Source organism: Portunus trituberculatus, chromosome 19 (genome assembly GCF_017591435.1).
Source record: "Portunus trituberculatus isolate SZX2019 chromosome 19, ASM1759143v1, whole genome shotgun sequence".
Taxonomy (NCBI): Eukaryota; Metazoa; Arthropoda; class Malacostraca; order Decapoda; family Portunidae; genus Portunus; species Portunus trituberculatus.
Genome location: NC_059273.1, coordinates 10,590,411 through 10,609,500, shown reverse-complemented (window position 1 = coordinate 10,609,500; position 19,090 = coordinate 10,590,411). Strand labels below are relative to the sequence as shown.

Genomic DNA, 19,090 nt, shown 5'->3' with positions numbered 1-19,090 from the left:
TATCTTGTAAATTCATCATATATATCATGTCATGGATGCTAGTAGAGAAATCAGTATTCTGTTTTACTTGATTGCCTCTCAATACCAGCCGATAACTGAAAGTACTCCCTCATTGCTTACCATTGATTCTCACGTGCAGTCATTCTCTAGATACTGAGGGTGGTGTTATCATATAAAGAGGGCAACGGCTTAAGGGTCAGCTTGTGCTTCAGTGCGGTTCTCATCAACATGTGAGGTAGATAGGCTGTGTTATGTTGCAGAGAGGAAAACCTTAGGGATTAACCTAGCTGATATAAAATAACACACACTTTCACAAATGCATTGCACTCTGAAGTATCTACTAGAATGACCATAATGTAAGTTTTGTAGTTCAGAGTTGTAATTCATGCTTTTGATAATTTATGATGTACAAGTGAATGTGCTTTGTCATTTGTAATGGACTTTATTTTTTTCTCTTTGATATAAAGTAAGGCGATGGAAAGGCGTGTCGTACTCGTCAGGTGATTACTGGCTCCTGGTGTTTGTTGGTGCTTGTGTTGCTGTAGTGGGTCTTGCTGCCCCAAGTAGCTGTGTGTCTGTCCCCACCTGGCACCCTCTCAAACTCCCTCCACCTGGCACCTTCCTCTGCACTCCTTCCTGGCACTGGCATTCCATAAGTGTTGCATCTGCTGCTTGGAGACAAAACATACTAACATAACAAAAGCTACACTACTAAAACATGCTTGTATTAACACTATTATATTCTTAATGCTCCATGTTTTAGTTTCAGCTTAGTTATAGAGATTCTAACCTAGATGCTTCATTGTATCCTGGTTGCTATTCACTGGATCACATATTCTGGCACAGATTGGTGTAAGGAAGTGAAACAATGTAGCTGCTGAGAACCACCCAGAGTTACTATCTTACTGTGACTTACTCATTTTTATAGTCAATGGTACATATATCTCTAAAATATATACCTAAGAATGATTTATAAGTAGATGACCTTTTATGATAAAATCTCGCACTAGAAATTATCAAGCATTTGTATGAGTGTTGCTAATTGACTCTTCACTCTAAAGCAGTGCATATGACAAGAAGCAGAGGAGGCGTTCCCGCGAACACGAAGGTTACGTGAGCAGCAGCTACACTGCAGACCAGCCGTACAGCGGATCACGAGCCTCGCCGCCTCGCAATGAATACATCAACACCACTGAGTAAGTGCTCCCACTCCTTACTCTTAGATATGAACTGTGTTGCCATCAGTGGCCTTCATCAACACAAGTGCCTGAGCTGGAAATAAGTGTCATGTTTAAAAAATGGGACTCTGGTGGAGGCTGCTAGTATGGTAAAGGGTATGACTTTGCAACACCTTTTCCCTGCCATGCATTTTCTAAGATGTGCCAATGATTGTTGGCTGAAGGTGAGAATTGCCTGTCTTCATTTAATCCCACCCAGGCATATTCTCTTTCTTTTCTCAAATTATGGCTCAGGCTTTGCACTTATTTTGGCTACAGTTTTTCCATAAGGCTACACTTTTAGTACTAAGCATATATTGTGATGGGACATTATGGAGATGAAACCTAAGTTTTTCAGTGTATGGATGTAAATGTTGCTTCAAGACATGATGTAGGTGGTGGTGAAGTGTTCTTGGTAACACAGTAAAGTGACTCACTAAGTGACTCCACAAAGGTGACACCGAAAAGTTTGTATGTTGTGCCCCAAAGCCATATTCACTAGATGTATTGAACCACATAATCTCATAACAATCGGTCACTGAGAAGTAAGCCACAAAAAAGTACATCCACATACTTAAATGCAATAAAAGACCAAATTCTAGCATGAGCATGTAGCCGTAAACATTTCTCTCGGAATGTTTGGTAGCAAGACTCTTAGAAGTATTACTGGGCTTGAGTATGTCTCTTGAATATGGATTTAAGTTACTTTATTTTGATTTTTTTGACAAGCAAGCTGGTGTTGAATGATAAGGAACATGATGATGAATAGCTCACTAACTCACCCACTAACTGTACCTGGGAAGACACAGAATTGATGACTGTGGGATCTTAAGTTGACTAGCACAGTTACACCTTGTTCTGCCATCCATTATGAGAAGCACTTCACTAGCACAGTTATGAATAGCAATGGTCTGTAGAGAAAGTTGTGAATATCTTTGGGGCCTAGAGCTAGCAGATTCAAGTACTAATTTACTAATGTCTTGATTTCAAGGTGTTGACATATATTTAGTTTTGTTAATGTAGTTAAAATCTAAAGATATCATAATACTACACACTGTTGTTGATGTATGTTAAAAATGCTTTTCATAATAGATGATTTTAACATTGCCTCAAACACCTAAGATAAATTTAATGAAGTGAATGTTATGGAGGGAATGGTTTGCTAACATAGTGCTAATATACTCAAGCACAGTACCCTTACTTCTGTGTCAGCACATGACACTGTACACTTAGTCTGTTCAGTCACCCATGAGATGAAATTCCATTTAGTCATTTTAATTTTAGAGCACATTCCTCTCCATGATATGTAGAAGCAACAATTTTATTTTTCTTCTAGCTTAAGATATTGTAACTCATGGTTTTTATTGACCAGTATTCTTAAAGCATTTTAGTTCAGGAAGAGCAAAGAACAAGGTGTAACTAATGCAGCAGCAGCAGCAGCAGCAGTAGTAGTAGTTGAGTGTAGTATGGTTGTGTCAGTTTGCCTATCCGTGTGTGCACACAGCTGGGCAGACTACCCTCCCAGTGGCGGGCCCCCACGCTACACCAGTCAGCCCAGCCTCTCCCCAGAGTACGAGAGACCGCCTCCATATTATTACCCCGGGCCTGGGTAAGTAGATGTTGCGCTGCTCAACTTGTGTGGCTGTCAGTCTGTCTGTCTGTTTGTCTGTGTCTGTCTGTCTGGCTGTCTCTGGTAGTTGATGTTTGTCTTTTAGAATGTGTAATTGGACGTGGTAATGGAATTGCAAGGTTATTTGTTGATTATTTTTTGGCTGCTTATAATTTTTTAATAGTTTTAATGCTCTTCCACAAACAAACAATCCCCTCTTCGGGCAGCTGTCCTCAACTTGAACAAAATCTTCATTTTCCTCCTGGCACAAAGTTTAATACCCTGGTGATGTTGCTGCCTCAAGGTGGTGGTGTTGGGGGCATCAAACCACTCATGTAGAATCTATTCAAACTTAGAAATGTATCATAAATCTTATTGATGTGATATTGCTTAGATTAGTGTTTTCAGTCAAATGTTTAAATAGTTTTCAGTCTTTGATGCTCCCATTGTATGGCACTTCTGTAAATTTCCTCACCAAAATTAGTACATGGCAATCTTAAAAGTCCAGACATTATTTTAGCAAAAAGAAATTTAAAAGTATTGCTGTAATTTGCTGGATTTCTTATATTATACGCTAAGATGGTGTTTGACAAAGCACCTTTGTGTTGCTCTTGAAGGATGTGTGACTGAATGCAATTGCTTTTCTTTTAATAATTGTTTGCAGGTAAATAACCATTTGAAAGTAAATCCAGAATGTTTTCGTTGTTTTAAGTTGCTCTTTTCTTAATTATATTGAACGTTGAGTTGTTGAGAAAATAGATTAAATAGAAATAAAGAATAAGGAGACCAAAAGGAAAGCATACAGAATTAGCTGGCTGTTTCCTCTCCATTGGTCTTCTGGCACAAGTTTCTTAATGTTAAAGGAAAACATTCGTGGCAATACTAAGGCAGATGCAACTGCAAGTACTTGATGGAACTTTAAGGTTGTAATGTGCAAGAAAAAAAAAAAGCAAACCTTGTCAGTTAGAATAATTGGAATGATGCATATTCACAAAGAGGATTGTCCCAAAACTCTACCCCTGTAAGTAGCAGACCAATTGATGTAAGTTGAACAGTCCGGAGAGATCTACAATTAAAGGTTCAGTTGTACACTGGTGTTCCTGACTGCTCAGTGCATTGAGGGACACGTTAGGCACTTTAGGGTGCCACAGAGGGCCTTTCCCCACCAGCCTGCCTCTGTGTGGTGCAGGGAACACTCGGGTCTGGCCATCACAACATCAACACAACTAGATGCTGTTCCTCTGACTGTTTTTCCTTTGTTTTAACTTCTGTAATTAACATTGCATCATATATATATATATATATATATATATATATATATATATATATATATATATATATATATATATATATATATATATTTTTTTTTTTTTTTTTTTTACTGTGCAGGAACTAAGAGTGTGCATACTGTGTGTGTGTGTGTGTGTGTGTGTGTGTGTGTGTGTGTGTGTGTGTGTGTGATTAGTGTTTATATGTGTGTGTGTGTGTGTGTGTGTGTGTGTGTGTGTGTGTGTGTGTGTGTGTCTGTGTGTGTATGTATTTGCACAAGCCAAAAAGTGGACCTTACATGTGTACATATGTGAATTAATATGGGCTTGCCTGTGTGTGTGTGTGTGTGTGTGTGTGTGTGTGTGTGTGTGTGTGTATGTACGTAGGTGTGTAACAGAATACAAGCAATACACAAGCATTTGATAATGTATTAACAGGCGGACAAAGTTAGACATGTACAGACTTTAAATGATCCAGGTGAGTTTTATGTTCACAAATCTGACATCGTCCCTGCAAGGTAAAGTCTCGGCTACCATAACTTATGACATTTTTTCCAGACAGTCACTGACTTTGTACATAACTGAGAGGCAAATAATTTCCATCATTAAAGATTTACCAGTTTTGTAAGCTTCAACACAAATAAGTGAACCTAAACTTTACTATTGAGTGTACTAAAGTGCATCAATGGAAAAAACCTTATGTAACAGTGTCATTGTTAGCACCCATGTACTACTACTACATAGTTCACTAATGTCCTTCTTGTTGATCTCTCCCAAAGTTCAATCATATTTAGTGATGAAGTTAAGATATAATTGCATTATTTCCTAAGTATGTATTGTATACTATGCTACTTACTGGTTATTCAAAAATAAAATTGATCCCTTTTAGTCACTAATTGGTGCATAAGAATAGGTGACATTTAGGTGGAAAAATTTTCAGCAGCAGGTCAGTGTTACATTTGAGTCCCAGTGGTGAGAGGTCAGGTTGTCATGGCTGCCTACTCATGTGTATCTCAAGTCTTGTATCCTCAGGTGCAATTTTTAAATACTAAACAATTATTGAACAATATGTAAAAAAATATTCAATCTATCAATGAGTACTAATTTCATGTAGTATGGGGTAAGTATCCTCATAAGATAATGAAGAGTTACCTTGTGAGAATCACTGATGGATATTGACACTTGATGTGCACAGCTGTGTGTTAGTTGTCATATTGTTAGTGCAGGACTTTAGACTAAATGTATACTTTGTTCCCTCCTACACCATTAGTTTATCAGATTTTTTTTTTTTTTTCAAATGATAAGAATGACCTTTGATGTTTGTGTGTGTGTGTGCGTGTGTGTGCGTGTGTGTGTGTGTGTGTGTGTGTGTGTGTGTGTGTGTGTGTGTGTGTGTGTGTGTGTGTGGGTGTGGTAAGTTTACTTAACAAAAGACTAAGTGAAAATATTTCATAAGACAGCTGCTAGAAGGTAGAACAAATATAAGCAAATTTAGTACTAAGAATCTTAAATCAATTGCTGATATACTGTATGTGTAATTTTTTATTTATATACTAATAAGGAATCATGGAGTGGAAGGTTATAATTAGATGATTTATGGATACTTGGTGTTTTTGGAGGGTAAACAGAAACAGCATGTTCCTTGTCTCTGTATGACTTCCTTATAAGAGGGTGTGGGTTTAGACACTGATTGTGCCATTGGGTGGTGGGTCTGTAGTGTGTGTCTGGCTGGCTCCCTACACCTGTGTCTGTGTTGCTCATCCCCAATTCGACTTGACAGTTTGACATCTTTTGTCACTGACCTATTGTGGTGATTGTGATTCAGTGAAGTTTGTGCTGATATTATTTTATGCACACATTTGGTTCACTGGTATGTGCTGATCAGTTTTACTCACACTTTTTTCACCACTTATTTCTTGAATTTAAGATCTATTTCTGTGTTTTTCTGATTCTTGCAAATCTTGTAGTAGTTAGCAGAGATTGTGTAATACTAACCATTACTGCTTCTTTATAATCATGTGATTTTTATATAAAGAATAAGTGCTTATTTAACATTTTAGAAGATTAGACTAACAGCCTAAGGAAAGCTCCTAAGGTTACCATGCACAATAACTAATATTACAAATGAAAATTTTTGCTTGGCTCAACACTGCTTTCTCACAGGAATCAGTTGAAAATAAGGACAAAAAAGCCAATAGAGAATGTGTTGAGGTTGCCGGGGAGAGTCCTGCAGGCGTCTCAGTGCTGCTCTGTTGCATCAGTGACAAAATCAATCATATTAGTAGTACAGCATCTTGGAATTTGACAAAATGAGGATCATATTGGACATCTGCAGCAATTACGCTGATAATTGTGACAGACACACGCAAGTTCAAGCTGATTCCTGTGTAGCTTCAATTCACTTGTAGAATTTGGGGTGAAGGTCAAAATCTGGGTTGCTTCATGGCTGGCAAGTTGTTGAGGTGGGCTGGATGTGTTGGATGTTGCAGGCCGCAGTACTATGGGGGACCTCCCCCGGGGACTGGGCCCGCTGCCGGGGGGATGCAGGTTCACCCCCCCCCTCCAGGCAACCCCCCACCCGGGCCTCAAGGTCCTACAAACTTCATCCATGGCCCTGCCCCTTGGAACCCACAACAGCGCACCATCAATCTTGGCGGCTGGAAGATCTCGCCGGCCTACTCTCGGGACGAATATGATGCATAGTGGCCAGGTGTTGGCCGGCTGTCTGCACCGTACGACACTCTTCCTGTGCTCTCACTTCCTCACACTCTGTAGCTCTCCCAGAGTTTGGCTCATGGCTGCTGTGTAGATGTCTTGTAATGATATTTATCCAGCCAAGGTTACATTAATCACTGACCTCTGTTAACTGTATGATGGCTTTATTATTGTCAAAGTGATGAGAAGACACAAATTACTTCAATATTTGGCTTTTAATGATAAGTTTGGCTTGCCTGTAATCTTTGCATGCCTCCATAGATTAGATTGCTTTTTAACATTATATCACATTACTCTCTACAGCTTTTCTGAATGTATGTATAACTAGTCATGTGGGAAGCATACTTACTAACTCTCAATTGACCACTGACTGTTAGCAAATTTGATGATGCTAATACCCTGTAACCCTCTTTTGGTTCTGAACTGACTTATGACTTGTTTGTGACCATCAGAGCAAGACCGACTCCAGTTAATGACCGCACAAACCGACTGAGGCCTGACAGGTAACTCACACTTGTTGTTGTGCCAAGAGTTCCCCCTTAAAGACATCTGCTGCTAGTCTTGTAGTTTCCTGTGAGCAGGTCTGACACTAGTTGAGAGGAACTGATGTGGCAAGTCTAGTGCCTCTTGATCCCATCTGTTAGTGTGTTGATCTGCCTGCAGCTTGTAATGGTGGACTATTTTTGAGGAGTCATGAACCAAGGCTTAGAAATAGAATATGCTGTTTATTATTAAGTATGTATTGTAGTGATATTTAGTTAGATCAGTATATATTTGAGGCCACCGTGTTTATTAGTCACCTGAAGTAGTGTTTATGGGGTGAGACAGCCTTGGATTATGAACACGTTTTGCTAACTTATTGTATGCTGTAGGATTTTGTCAATGTAGATAATCTTCAGTGTAAAATACTTGATGGATATTCTTCATTAATCAAAAAAAAAATCTTTTGGAGTTGATTTTCAAAGCAAAGAAGAATTAGGTTCCTGAAGGCAAATGATGCAAAGAGTATTACACTCCTGGTTGACATAACATCTAATGAGCATAAATTCCTATCTTGTTTTGCAGTGAGGCGTAGAGGATCTCAGGACAGAGTCTGCGGTGCCCCCAAGTGTTCTGATGGGTGGCCATGACACCAGACCTTGTGTTCCCCCCACCCAGCAACCCTCCCCCAGAAGGCATCACACAAAATACTTTGGAGAATCTCCTTTATAGCTTTTATATATATACATATATATATTAGGCCAAAGTTTCCTTTCCTTAGTTAGGCTGACGTGTATCCACAGTCCAGTGTTCTGAGTGTTCCACAGAACATTCCATTTCGTAACACCACCAACAGGATTTCTTTTTAACATATTGTCAAGAAAAGCAACAGAATGTTAGAAGTATTTATTGCCCGCAACATGCCATTTTTAGTGACATTTGTTGTTCAGTGTACACACACACACACACACACACACACACACACACACACACACACACACACACACACACACACACACACACACACACACTCACACACACACACGCCCGGTAACTCAGTGGTTAGAGCACTGGCTTCACAAGCCAGAGGACCGGGGTTCGATTCCCCGGCCGGGTGGAGATATTTGGGTGTGTCTCCTTTCATGTGTAGCCCCTGTTCACCTAGCAGTGAGTAGGTACGGGATGTAAATCAAGGAGTTGTGACCTTGTTGTCCCGGTGTGTGGTGTGTGCCTGGTCTCAGGCCTATCCGAAGATCGGAAATAGTGAGCTCTGAGCTCGTTCCGTAGGGTAATGTCTGGCTGTCTCGTCAGAGACTGCAGCAGATCAAACAGTGAAACACACACTACATATGCTTTTCTGATTAATTTTCTTGTCATCTAAAGCTGACATATTTGTAAAGGAAAAATTATTATCTTGATTACTTAACTTGTCCTCTCTCCCCTTAAGAGATCAAAAAGAGGCTGACCCTTGATCCAAATTACTGAAACATTGTCTTCTTGAATGCAATACAGTGTATTAATCATCAGTCTGACTAAGAAAACTTAAACAGGCTTTTTTACACACACACACACACACACACACACACACACACACACACACACACACACACACACACACACACACACACACACAATAAATATTTTGACTTATCACCTGTCAGTTTCATACCTGTTGATATGCTGTGAAAAGAATTGTATTCAGACTGCCAATATCTGTCTATTTGTTGAATGTTTGTAGATTTTCAAGGCTTAATCTACAGCTGCACATAGAAATGTATTTCTGAAAATAGCTGATTTTAGGAGTTAGATACATAATTGGGTTTGGCAAACATCCAATACAGTGATAGGATACTGCTAATAAGCAATAGGACTATGAAAAAAAATATAATAGATTTTGTGATTCTGCCATGTTTGAGCAAACTAATGCTTTAATTTCATGTTCACTGGAAGAAAAAGCTGCTTGATGTTAGTTGGCCAATAACTGGCTCTGTAATATGTGGTCTTCAGCCTTTTCTTCATAACACATGTGTAGGTTTGAGCTAGGCTGTCCTGGGTGTCCACACACGATGGGGATGCAGAACACACCAACACACTATGACTTGGTTCAGCTGTTACATTGGTAATTATAAAAATGAAGCTGTATTGCCTCTATTTGGGTCTCCATGTAGTGTCAGTTGAGTAACAAAAGAATGCTTCATTGGAGTCTGGTGTTGCTGCCAAGTGTCTCCTGTGCGGTGTTTTCTACAGAAGCTCAATCACGTGTGGATGCAGAAATGTGCTTATTCAGATGTTCTGGATAATAATTGTGATAAAATCAACAGTTGTTCATTAGTTTTCCCAGGAGAGCTCAGCTCCTCGCAAAAGTAGAGTGTGACCTACATCTTGTCCCATTGTGTTACCACTGATGGTCTTGTCACAATTGCTTTTAGGGTCTGTATTCAGCAACTCTTGTTACCATGATCATAAGTGTCAAATACTGTTTGGTACTGACTAAATGTTATATATTGAGTTCAGTAAGTAATGTTTGATAATCTTTGTATATTAGGCACAGAGTAAACCCTCCAGGTAGTTTTTGAAAACACCTAATGACAGTAATTACCATAGACTATAATAGTTTATCACTAATCTTGGACGTGTGGCTCAGCCAGCAGAAAGATGTTTTGCTCAGTCAAAGTCCTCAGCTGTGTAGCTCTGGATTGTAGATCTCTGTATAGTTCCAAACTGAAAGAGATCTGTGCAAAATAACTTAACTAGTAGTGAGATTTGCAAATTGACATTTTACGTATTTGAAAGCCTTCTGTAGTTGTCTCTTATTGTTTTCCTTCGAGGCAGTTTTACAGATTTTGTGGTCCTGATGGATCCTGAAAATACTCTGTATATGTTGAACTAAGTGTCACCTGGAGGAGAGATTCCAGGCCTCTTTCCCCCTGGAGAAGGTGTGGACCAGCGTGAGGATGCTGCCTGGCTCACCATTTTATTTCAGTTGCAAGGTGTTCATGTTTGGAGTTGGAAGATGGCACATAGACTAGTAAAGACATTTGATATAAATAAGATGGAATTTTGTGATAATACGGATTCCGATGTTAGAGGTGTGGATATATAACTTTAAACTCTTTGTGTAAACTTTAACGTATTTTGGAATAATGAACTTGAATGTTCATTTGTTGACTAGATTCTTCAAGGAATCTTGGTTAGATGATTAATGATTTTGTCCCCCCAAAATTACTTCCTTTGCTTTTTAATAATATGTATGTGTGTTTGAAATACATATTTAGGTAGGAATGTGTTGATACTCTTTATTGTCGAGACTTGTTTTCCAAGGTTAGGAAGTAAGTTTTCAGACGGGAGGTGTTTGGGTTGCACCATGGCCAGTGCCCCTGCCAGACTCTCCCTCTCCCCTGGCTGGTTGCCTCCCCCCATTCACTGTCAATTCTGGATTTGTCACTTTTTAAATGCCATATGAATATAATTGCTCATTATGTTAACTATTTATGTAGATACCTAGTGTTTGATATTGTTTTTAGATTTTCTACAGGAACAAATTCTCAAGCGATGGGAATAGTGGGTCGTTGCAGGAACCTGTAGACCTCTCAAGTGAAGCTTGTGTGTGTGTAGGTGTCCAAGGTAAGGGTTCATTCTGTCATCATGAGCAATAGACCAAGTGATTGTGTGTCATATAACATTTACTCGTAGTTCCATACCAAAATGATTTACAGTATTTAACACAACACCTATTCATTGTTGTTTTCAAGTGTTTATGAATGTGTACATATATATAAATATATAAATATATACATATAGATCAGGTGTGAGGATGAGTGTTGGTCTCATACACTGTAAGAAGTACCTATGTCCCATGTGATTTTTATATTATTCTGCAGTTTTCCTTGTCAGGTCTAATAATACATGAACCATTTTATAATATTGTGTTGTATTGATATCCTTGTCTAGGAATTTAAATGCTCTACATAGTTGACAAATGTCTTGGTGGTAACATTCTACCTCTGGGGACTGACACCTCATGGAAAGGACACTTTGCTGCCTCATAGTATTATGTTGCAGTTTGATCCAGTGGAGGATTGTTATAAAGTGAAAAGGGAAAAAAACTATTTTCATTTTCGATTAGTTAGTTACTTCATATATATATATATATATATATATATATATATATATATATATATATATATATATATATATATATATATATATTATGGTGTTGGATGGCTGCTGTTTCTTCAATTCAAATGGTAAGCTTATCTATTTAAATTGGCCTATTTTTTCATCGCCCCCTTTAAAAAAGAACAAAGGGGTAGCGAGGCACGGTTCTTGATGTATGCCCAAAATTCAGCTAGATTGGTATTAGTAGATACAAACACTACGTGTAAAAAAAAAAAAACGGTCCTACCTAGTTTATTTTTATATACATTTTGTGGTTATCTCATCAGGCCAGCAAATCTATCACTAGATTGGTTAAGGTGTTTCAGAACTCACCTACTTATGAGAGAGAGAAATTCATGCGGCAAGAAAGTAGTATTATTCAGGAAACATACGAAACGCGATTATTGCAACGGTGCCTGAGTTAATAACTATAAGAAGTCACACAAAAAGGAAGAAAATAAGAAATAAAAACATCAAGGATTCCTCTCTAGCCGCCTAGAAATCGTCTGTTGTTCACTGCTTCGCTCAGCGGCCAGTGCTTCCATGAGTTGATGAAATCTTACCCTAGATTTTTGTCGGTTTTACCCGAGGTTATCGAAGTTGCACTCTTATCATACATAAGTTTGAATATTGCCCCCTCCCCCAACCCCCAAACACACACATTCTGGACCTTCGGACGATTAGACTAACCGTCCGAAGGTCCAAAACGTGTACGCGTAGTAGACGGGTGAGTGGAGACTGGGGAGATAGGGGATGGGATTGGGGGGGGGTGTAGGGATGGTACAAGTTACGGAGATGATTGTGTACATGAATCGAGCATGAAAGAAAACCAGCCTGCCAGCAGATTGGCACCATTCCAAGCACACCTATCCATAGGGCGGCAGATTACCCTAAAATTACCCTAGTTTATGCATTACCCTAAACACTACCTTAAGAAGTGTCCCTAGTTTAGGGTATTTTACCCTAAAATGAAAGCACTGTCAGCGGCTCGGTGCTTACTTCTTAGAGGTGGTGGAAATAGAACGTGTTGCAGTGACCACCTTAGTCTTTATAATTACATCACTGGCAAGGCCACCCATTACTCATTTCCCTCAGCATCCCGGCAACGCAGAGATAATATGTAAGGTAACTAATTAATGGGCAATAATCCGAACTTTCCAGGCTTCATTTTAGACAGTCAACATTGAACGTGGCTAATGACAGGCTATACCGCGACAGGCTATTCTCACAGTTAGCTCGGAGTGTCAGTGTGCACCTGTAGCCTCTGTGAGCTTCCTTGTACCCCGACAGGATTAATGTGTATTATCGGTCCTTGTTAGTAGCATGTCACGACTTCATGTTGTGGCAGTACACTCACTTTACTTCATGGTTTTATGATTTTTTTTTTTCCACTTCCTTTCCTTCTAGTGGGTGTTTACCAATGACTATATATATCCAGTATATATAGTCATTGGTGTTTACATTAGTAGGGCATTGTGGGCCCTGTGGGAGTTGTGGTGTCTATAGATCACGTGTCACGGACGTCCAATGAGGGCCCGCCATGCCGGTAGTTACTTAATGACGTATCGCAGCTAAACCAATCATGGACGTCTGACTATAGGACGTTCAATAAGACCCTGCCATGCTGTGAGTTACTTATAGTATTGCATTTGTTTCTGTAGAGAGGGGATGAGCCACGTCACTTCCTATCATTTGCTAAGCTGCTTTCACCTTGGACGTCCAGTGGCAGTGCTATGACTGATGTCATTTTTTTTTTTTTTTTAGTTGTCACTTTTACATCAGAAACGCAAGAGACATGTGTGTGCATCACGTGTTGATTTTGCTTCCCGAAACTGTGAGTAATACCAGATACCAGAAATTTTTGTCACTGAGAGGCAAGTACGGCACCTCCTACTGCGTTCATCTTGACCACAGCTTGTATGGTTTTATTGAGTAATTCGTCGATCATAACTGGGTCTGGATGTATTTTTCACCTCTCTGCTGTTTCTTGAGGTGAAAACAAATGTGGTAATATCAAGCAGATATTGTGCAAACCCTCTATTTTTGTTTTGCCTCATTACAACTGTAATACAACAAGCGCTCCGCTGTATCCCGCTGACCCCGTCACAGCTTGCTCGGACGCAGCTAAAGTAACTCCGCTCTCCCCGTCAATATTAACGTATTTTAAGGTAGTTTTCTGACAAAAATGTGTAGATTACTGTACATTCGTTTATAAGGACAAAATAAGGAATGCTGGAGGAGGAGGAAGGAAAAATGAAGTGAGAGAAAGGAGAAGGGAAAGGAGAATGATAGTTGCTTAGGTAGGCTAGTAGAAATAGTAGACTTGTATTGTTGGTAATGATTGTGGACTTAGTTTCTGGAGGCGGCGCGCTATTAATTTAATTACCACGGCCTTACAAAAGCCTTTCCCACATTGAAAACATCACAGACATGTTCTATATTAAGTATTCTATCACGTTGCAATGTGATTTTAATGAATAGAGAGGAGGTCCAACCGTGCAGATATACGGTATTGTTTGTCTCCCTTTTGGTAAAATTCTAGTTTCTGCCCATACTCTCCCCTTCACCCCCCAACAAGCTTGGGGACATGTGGGAATGCGGGGTTTTGTGTGGGGTACATGAAATGCGTCGGAAATGCGTAATTTTTGCGTAAAATGAAAAAATTCAATTAAAAAGTATACGGAAGTTTCATTACAAGTTTCATGACGATGACGCCAACAAGAAGCCACGGAGCTCCATCACACTCGGAAATAAGCAGTACACTGTAGAGACGGGCAGAAACCGGTTCCGGAACCGGTTCCGGCGATTCCGTCGAGAGAACTAGGGAACCGGTTCTCTGCTTGTGGAACCGGTTCTTTGGAAGCCAATGGAACCTCTAACGCCTCGAGACTTTCCGAGAGGCTGTGGGCAAGAAAAGGCTGTGATTGGCTTTCATGGATGTTGCCATCATGCGGCTTATCATTTCCTGCGCAAATGATTGGTCGCGAGCTCGTGACGTCACAATTTTAGTGGCCACATATATACCTTCACTCTCCCCGACGCCTCAGTCGAGTCAAAGCTTTCAGGGGGGGAACCCGTGCTGTTCATCAGCACGTATATGAACTTTTCGATGTAATAAAGATAAGTACTTACAAATAGAACTCCGTAACTACACCAGCGGAGGCGTCACTCAAACAAACCTAAACACTTCGATCTCTCTTGTATAATAATAATGAAATAATGATAATAATAATAACAATAATAATAACTAAGAAAGAAAAAAAAAAAAGGGAAAAAAAAAGGTGACAGGCACTGGCAGTGGCAGCGCTCGAGGCTCCTCCGTCAGCAGAGGAACATGAGGTATAGCATGATCGAGAAAGCAGCGGCTCCCAGCCGCTCCTGGAGTCGGCTTCCTGACAGCCAGCCTGGTGGTAAGCGTCACGCGAGAATCGTCCAGGACTAAGGGAGCCGGCACCGGCTCTCTGATTTACAAGAGAGAGAACCGCTAAGCGATCTCTTACCGGCTCCAGTGCCGGAAGAGATCGCTTAACGGTTCCAGGCGTGAGTAGTAGGTGCTGCGCGCGGGGCTGAGCACTGATTTACTTTACGGAACCGCCGGAAAGAATCTACAGCTTCAAGAGGTAGGGAGCCGGAGGTCATGGGGTACCGGTTCCGGAACCGGTTCTCGCGATTCCGTAGACACTCGGAGCCGGAACCGCCGATTCCCAAAATAACGGTTCTTGCCCGTCTCTAGTACACTGACTTGCATTTGTTTATAGCTGGGGTTTGTGGGTAACTGGTGAATAGGATTCTTATTGTGTCTATATTCTTTTGTCCAATGACGTGCCACCACCTCTTAACACCACGAGCTGCGCCAATGGGAATTTGCTATATGTATTCGTAGGCGGGGCACAGCTGGGCAGACAGGTGCACAAAGACATCTGTGTGCGCAGTTCAGCCATAGCCACCAGTGACATTGGGTTGCGAATTTGATTACTGGGAAATCGTCGCTCCTGCGATGCAAGTCAGTGCTGCCCCAAAGCAAGGATACAGTAGGTTAGGTTTATGTTAGGGTTAGGTTAGTGTTGTAGGGGGCGTCCGGGAGGGGGGGGGGGCGCAGCCTCCCTGGCTAGGTTTGGTTACATTAGGTTAGGTTTATGTTAGGGTTAGGTTAGTGTTGTAGGGGAAGGTCCGGGGGGGCACAGCTCCCCCGGTTAGGTTAAGTTACGTTAGGTTAGGTCTATGTTAGGGTTAGGTTAATGTTGTAGGGGGGAGGGTTATGTAAAACCTCCCTATATTTAGGGATATATTCGAACATTTGGGGAAATTTCCCTAGATTTCTCAAAGTCCATATATAACTCAAATATGCCTCCCCCCTAAAACCCCCGATTCCCCACAGGCCCCCAAGCTTGCTGGGACTGGGGAGAGATAATTTCAGTGAAAATTATTCTTGAATTTTTTTATTTTAAATTTTTTTTCTTGAAAACGGCAGTTTTTGTCCTTAGAATTTTTATCGGACCTCCATATTTCGCGTATTTTGGCTTCCCCCCCAAGTAAAACCCCGATTCCCCACAGGCCCCCAAACTTGTTTGAGGGGTTAGGGGGGTGTGGGTAGAGAATAAGGGATGGATGTATTGTGAAGAATTACCGAAATGAGTAAAATTAGGAAACTTATAATGAAAATTCCGTAGACTTTTTAATGGAAAATTTTCCATTTTACGCAAAAAATACGCATTTCAAAGCATTTCATGTACCCCACCCAAAATCCCGCATTCCCACCTGTCCCCAAGCTTATTGGGGGGTGGAGGGGAAAGTATGGGCAGAAACTAGAATTTCACCGCTCAGAGCTCGTAGTGACCTATCTTCGGGTAGGACCGAGACCACATCACACACAACGCACACCGGGAAAGCGAGGCCACAACCCCTCGAGTTACATCCTGTATCTATTTACTGCTAGGTGAACAGGGGCTATACACAAAAGAGGCTTGTCTATTTGCCTTGCTGCTTCCCGGGACTCGAACCCGGGCCCTCTCGATTGTGAGTCGAGCGTGCTACCACTACACTACGCGGTGTGTGTGTGTGTGTGTGTGTGTGTGTGTGTGTTTTTATTGAACACAAGCTATCTCCTTTGGATCTTCAACTGTTTCTCCTTCCACCTTTACTCTGCTGATATCTTCTTTGTACTTTATCTTACTGTTGATATATCTGAAGAATAGGTGTGTGTGTGGGGGGGAAGGGGGAAGGGGGATGGGACGTACGAGGGAAGTGGTGAGGACGGCACGGTACTGCCTGCTGTCTGCTGGTAGGATGGGTGATTACTCTTATAGGTGATAGTTAAACGTCACAACGATGTCAAGAAAGCAGAATTGGGCGGAATATCTATTGTCACCGCTACCATTACTTCTAAACATTAGCTAAATTTACCTTAAAACTACTCGTGTAATTTCTTTCATTGTCCACTTATGACACCAAAGCATATTTTCTAACTGGGTCTCAAACATTCATCGCCATCGTAACATCCTTGTCAGACCCTCTCTCAAGCTAAAGCATGTTACCTCAAATCTTTAGTGAGAGAGAGAGAGAGAGAGAGAGAGAGAGAGAGAGAGAGAGAGAGAGAGAGAGAGATGGAACTGGTATTACATTAAGATTATAACACAGGCACTCCTATTTCGTTTCCGCAATATCAAGTTTAAACGTTAGAAAACTGGACTAGTTCGTCTCGGAACACACCAAACGGCATAATCTTACTTGATGCTTATTTTCGAAGGCCACAGAAATAGATAACTGGATTCTCAATAGTGCTTCTCCCTTTGGTAATGTGAAAAATCGTTAATCTGGCTCTACAAACGTTAAAACACCCTTAACCCCATCATTACTGGGACACATTTTTACCTTTAGATTTGTGTACGATAAGACCATTTTATTGACATTAGCAAGAGTCTATGAAGATTAATGGCCGGAGTCTTCACTATTTTAATCCCTCTCGTAAGTTTCTGAAGCTGTATAAAATCATCAAATAGTAAGCAGAATGAATATGAAAATGCGTCATGGTACTGAAGGGGATAAAATGCCATATAACCTCAACTAGGGCCTCTGGAAAGCAGTGTGGGTATTATAATATTGCTTTTACTCTCACTACTAGATGAAATCTGTAGTGTTCTTTCCCTCCTAACTCTCTGAAGCTTGTGATGATAAATGGAACGCCCGCAAGCCTTTCCTAGTATTGGCTGGCCTCGGTAGGTTTAGTTTATGGTCCTTTATGATGGTCTTTGATTAAATTAAGATCAGTTAAGGTCAGGTTTACCACACGTTCAATAATGTTATATAATGGAGGCTTGTTGTTCAGTTCCCTGATTTTTATTGTTTGGTGATAAAGTGGAAAGTATATGGAGAGAGAGAGAGAGAGAGAGAATCATGTATATGTTTTTTTCAAATTATTTATTTGTTCATTCACAACAAAACTATTGCTACTACTACTACTACTACTACTACTACTACTACTACTACTACTACTACTACTACTACTACTACTACTACGGAACAACAACAATCCGTATCGTTACATAAGCAAATGCGTTAATAGAATACAAACTAGAGGCAGATGTGTGAAGTCAACCAGATTAAAAGTAGTAGTAGTAGTAGCAGTAGTATCGGTAGTAGTAGTAATAGTAGTAGCAGTAGTAATAGCAACAGCAGCAGTAGAGAAATTACCCTTAAAAAACACACGTATCTACATTGCCGTCACAAGATTTACAATATTCCAAGTGGAGCAGGTGATATGGAGTACCCTGCGTGCCTCCTTACGTAACCCGCCTCTCTATCGAACCATTAATTCTGCGGCCTGCCTTCCCTGTCCTCTTGTCACACTCCCCACATGTGTACAGCACCGGCCTTCCTTCTCGCTGATTTGCTAGGGTGTGTACCGTCCTTGGGTGCCTCTGTAGATCTTGTAGCTTATTGTCTTGTTCCTTGTTTTGGTAAGGATAGATTTTGTTTGGGTTAGACTAGCAAGTTATACGTAAGGCTAGATTCACTAGGTTAAGTTAAATGAGGTTAGGTTTAATGAGGTTGAGTTAGATTGACTTCTTAAGTAGGTTAGGTTAGGTTAGGTTAGTTTGGTTTGGACTAATGTTGTTATATGTAAGGCCAGATTGGGTTACGTTATATTAGGTCATGTTGGATTAGGTTCGGTTCGGCTTAAGTTAGATGAGATTAGGTTTAATTGAGTTACGTTGACTAAGGTTGAGTTACATTGACATTGCTCTTGTTGGTTAGGTGAGGTTGACTTTGCTCGTGTTGGTTAGGTGAGGTTAAGAGTTAAGTACCTTATACTTACACACCATTCTCTCGTTAGTATTGCGTTTAGGTACCAAGAATAATGATGCTAGATAATCATGCAGGAATCCCATGAGACCTTGAAAGCGTTGGTAATAACTTATAAGGAGGAGTATTGATATAAGATGAGACACCCAGGAATGCTAAAGAACGGAATAAACTAACTGCCGATATAAGGAGGAGTATTAGTGTAAGATGAGACACCCAGGAATGCTAAAGAACAGGATGAACTAATTGCCACTATAGTGTTGCTTATATTACCACGTACGGTGCAGGTGTAGCCTTGAGACACAGGACGCAGAGTACGTGTCTCCGTAACCTCTGCGTGT

General features: G+C 40.6%; 1 protein-coding gene and 1 long non-coding RNA gene across 9 annotated transcripts in view; both read left to right on the top strand.

The window, feature by feature from the left end:
• LOC123506355 (prominin-1-like) overlaps positions 1-8,293 on the top strand; it is a 120,007-nt gene extending 111,714 nt beyond the window's left edge. The window contains 5 exon segments of the mRNA XM_045258384.1: positions 468-500; positions 1,062-1,196; positions 2,722-2,826; positions 6,584-6,826; positions 7,875-8,293. Of these exon segments, the coding sequence (XP_045114319.1) occupies positions 468-500; positions 1,062-1,196; positions 2,722-2,826; positions 6,584-6,797 (487 nt within the window). The 3' untranslated portion in view covers positions 6,798-6,826; positions 7,875-8,293.
• Positions 8,294-12,553: 4,260 nt separating this feature from the next.
• LOC123506354 overlaps positions 12,554-19,090 on the top strand; it is an 80,013-nt gene continuing 73,476 nt past the window's right edge. For 2 of the 8 annotated variants that reach the window (XR_006675410.1, XR_006675417.1), the window contains exon 1: positions 13,132-13,281. This is a non-coding gene — a long non-coding RNA (uncharacterized LOC123506354). Of the gene's footprint in view, positions 12,573-13,131; positions 13,282-19,090 lie in introns of those variants that run through there. The other 6 variants (XR_006675412.1, XR_006675416.1, XR_006675418.1 and 3 more) reach the window with 5 other exon arrangements.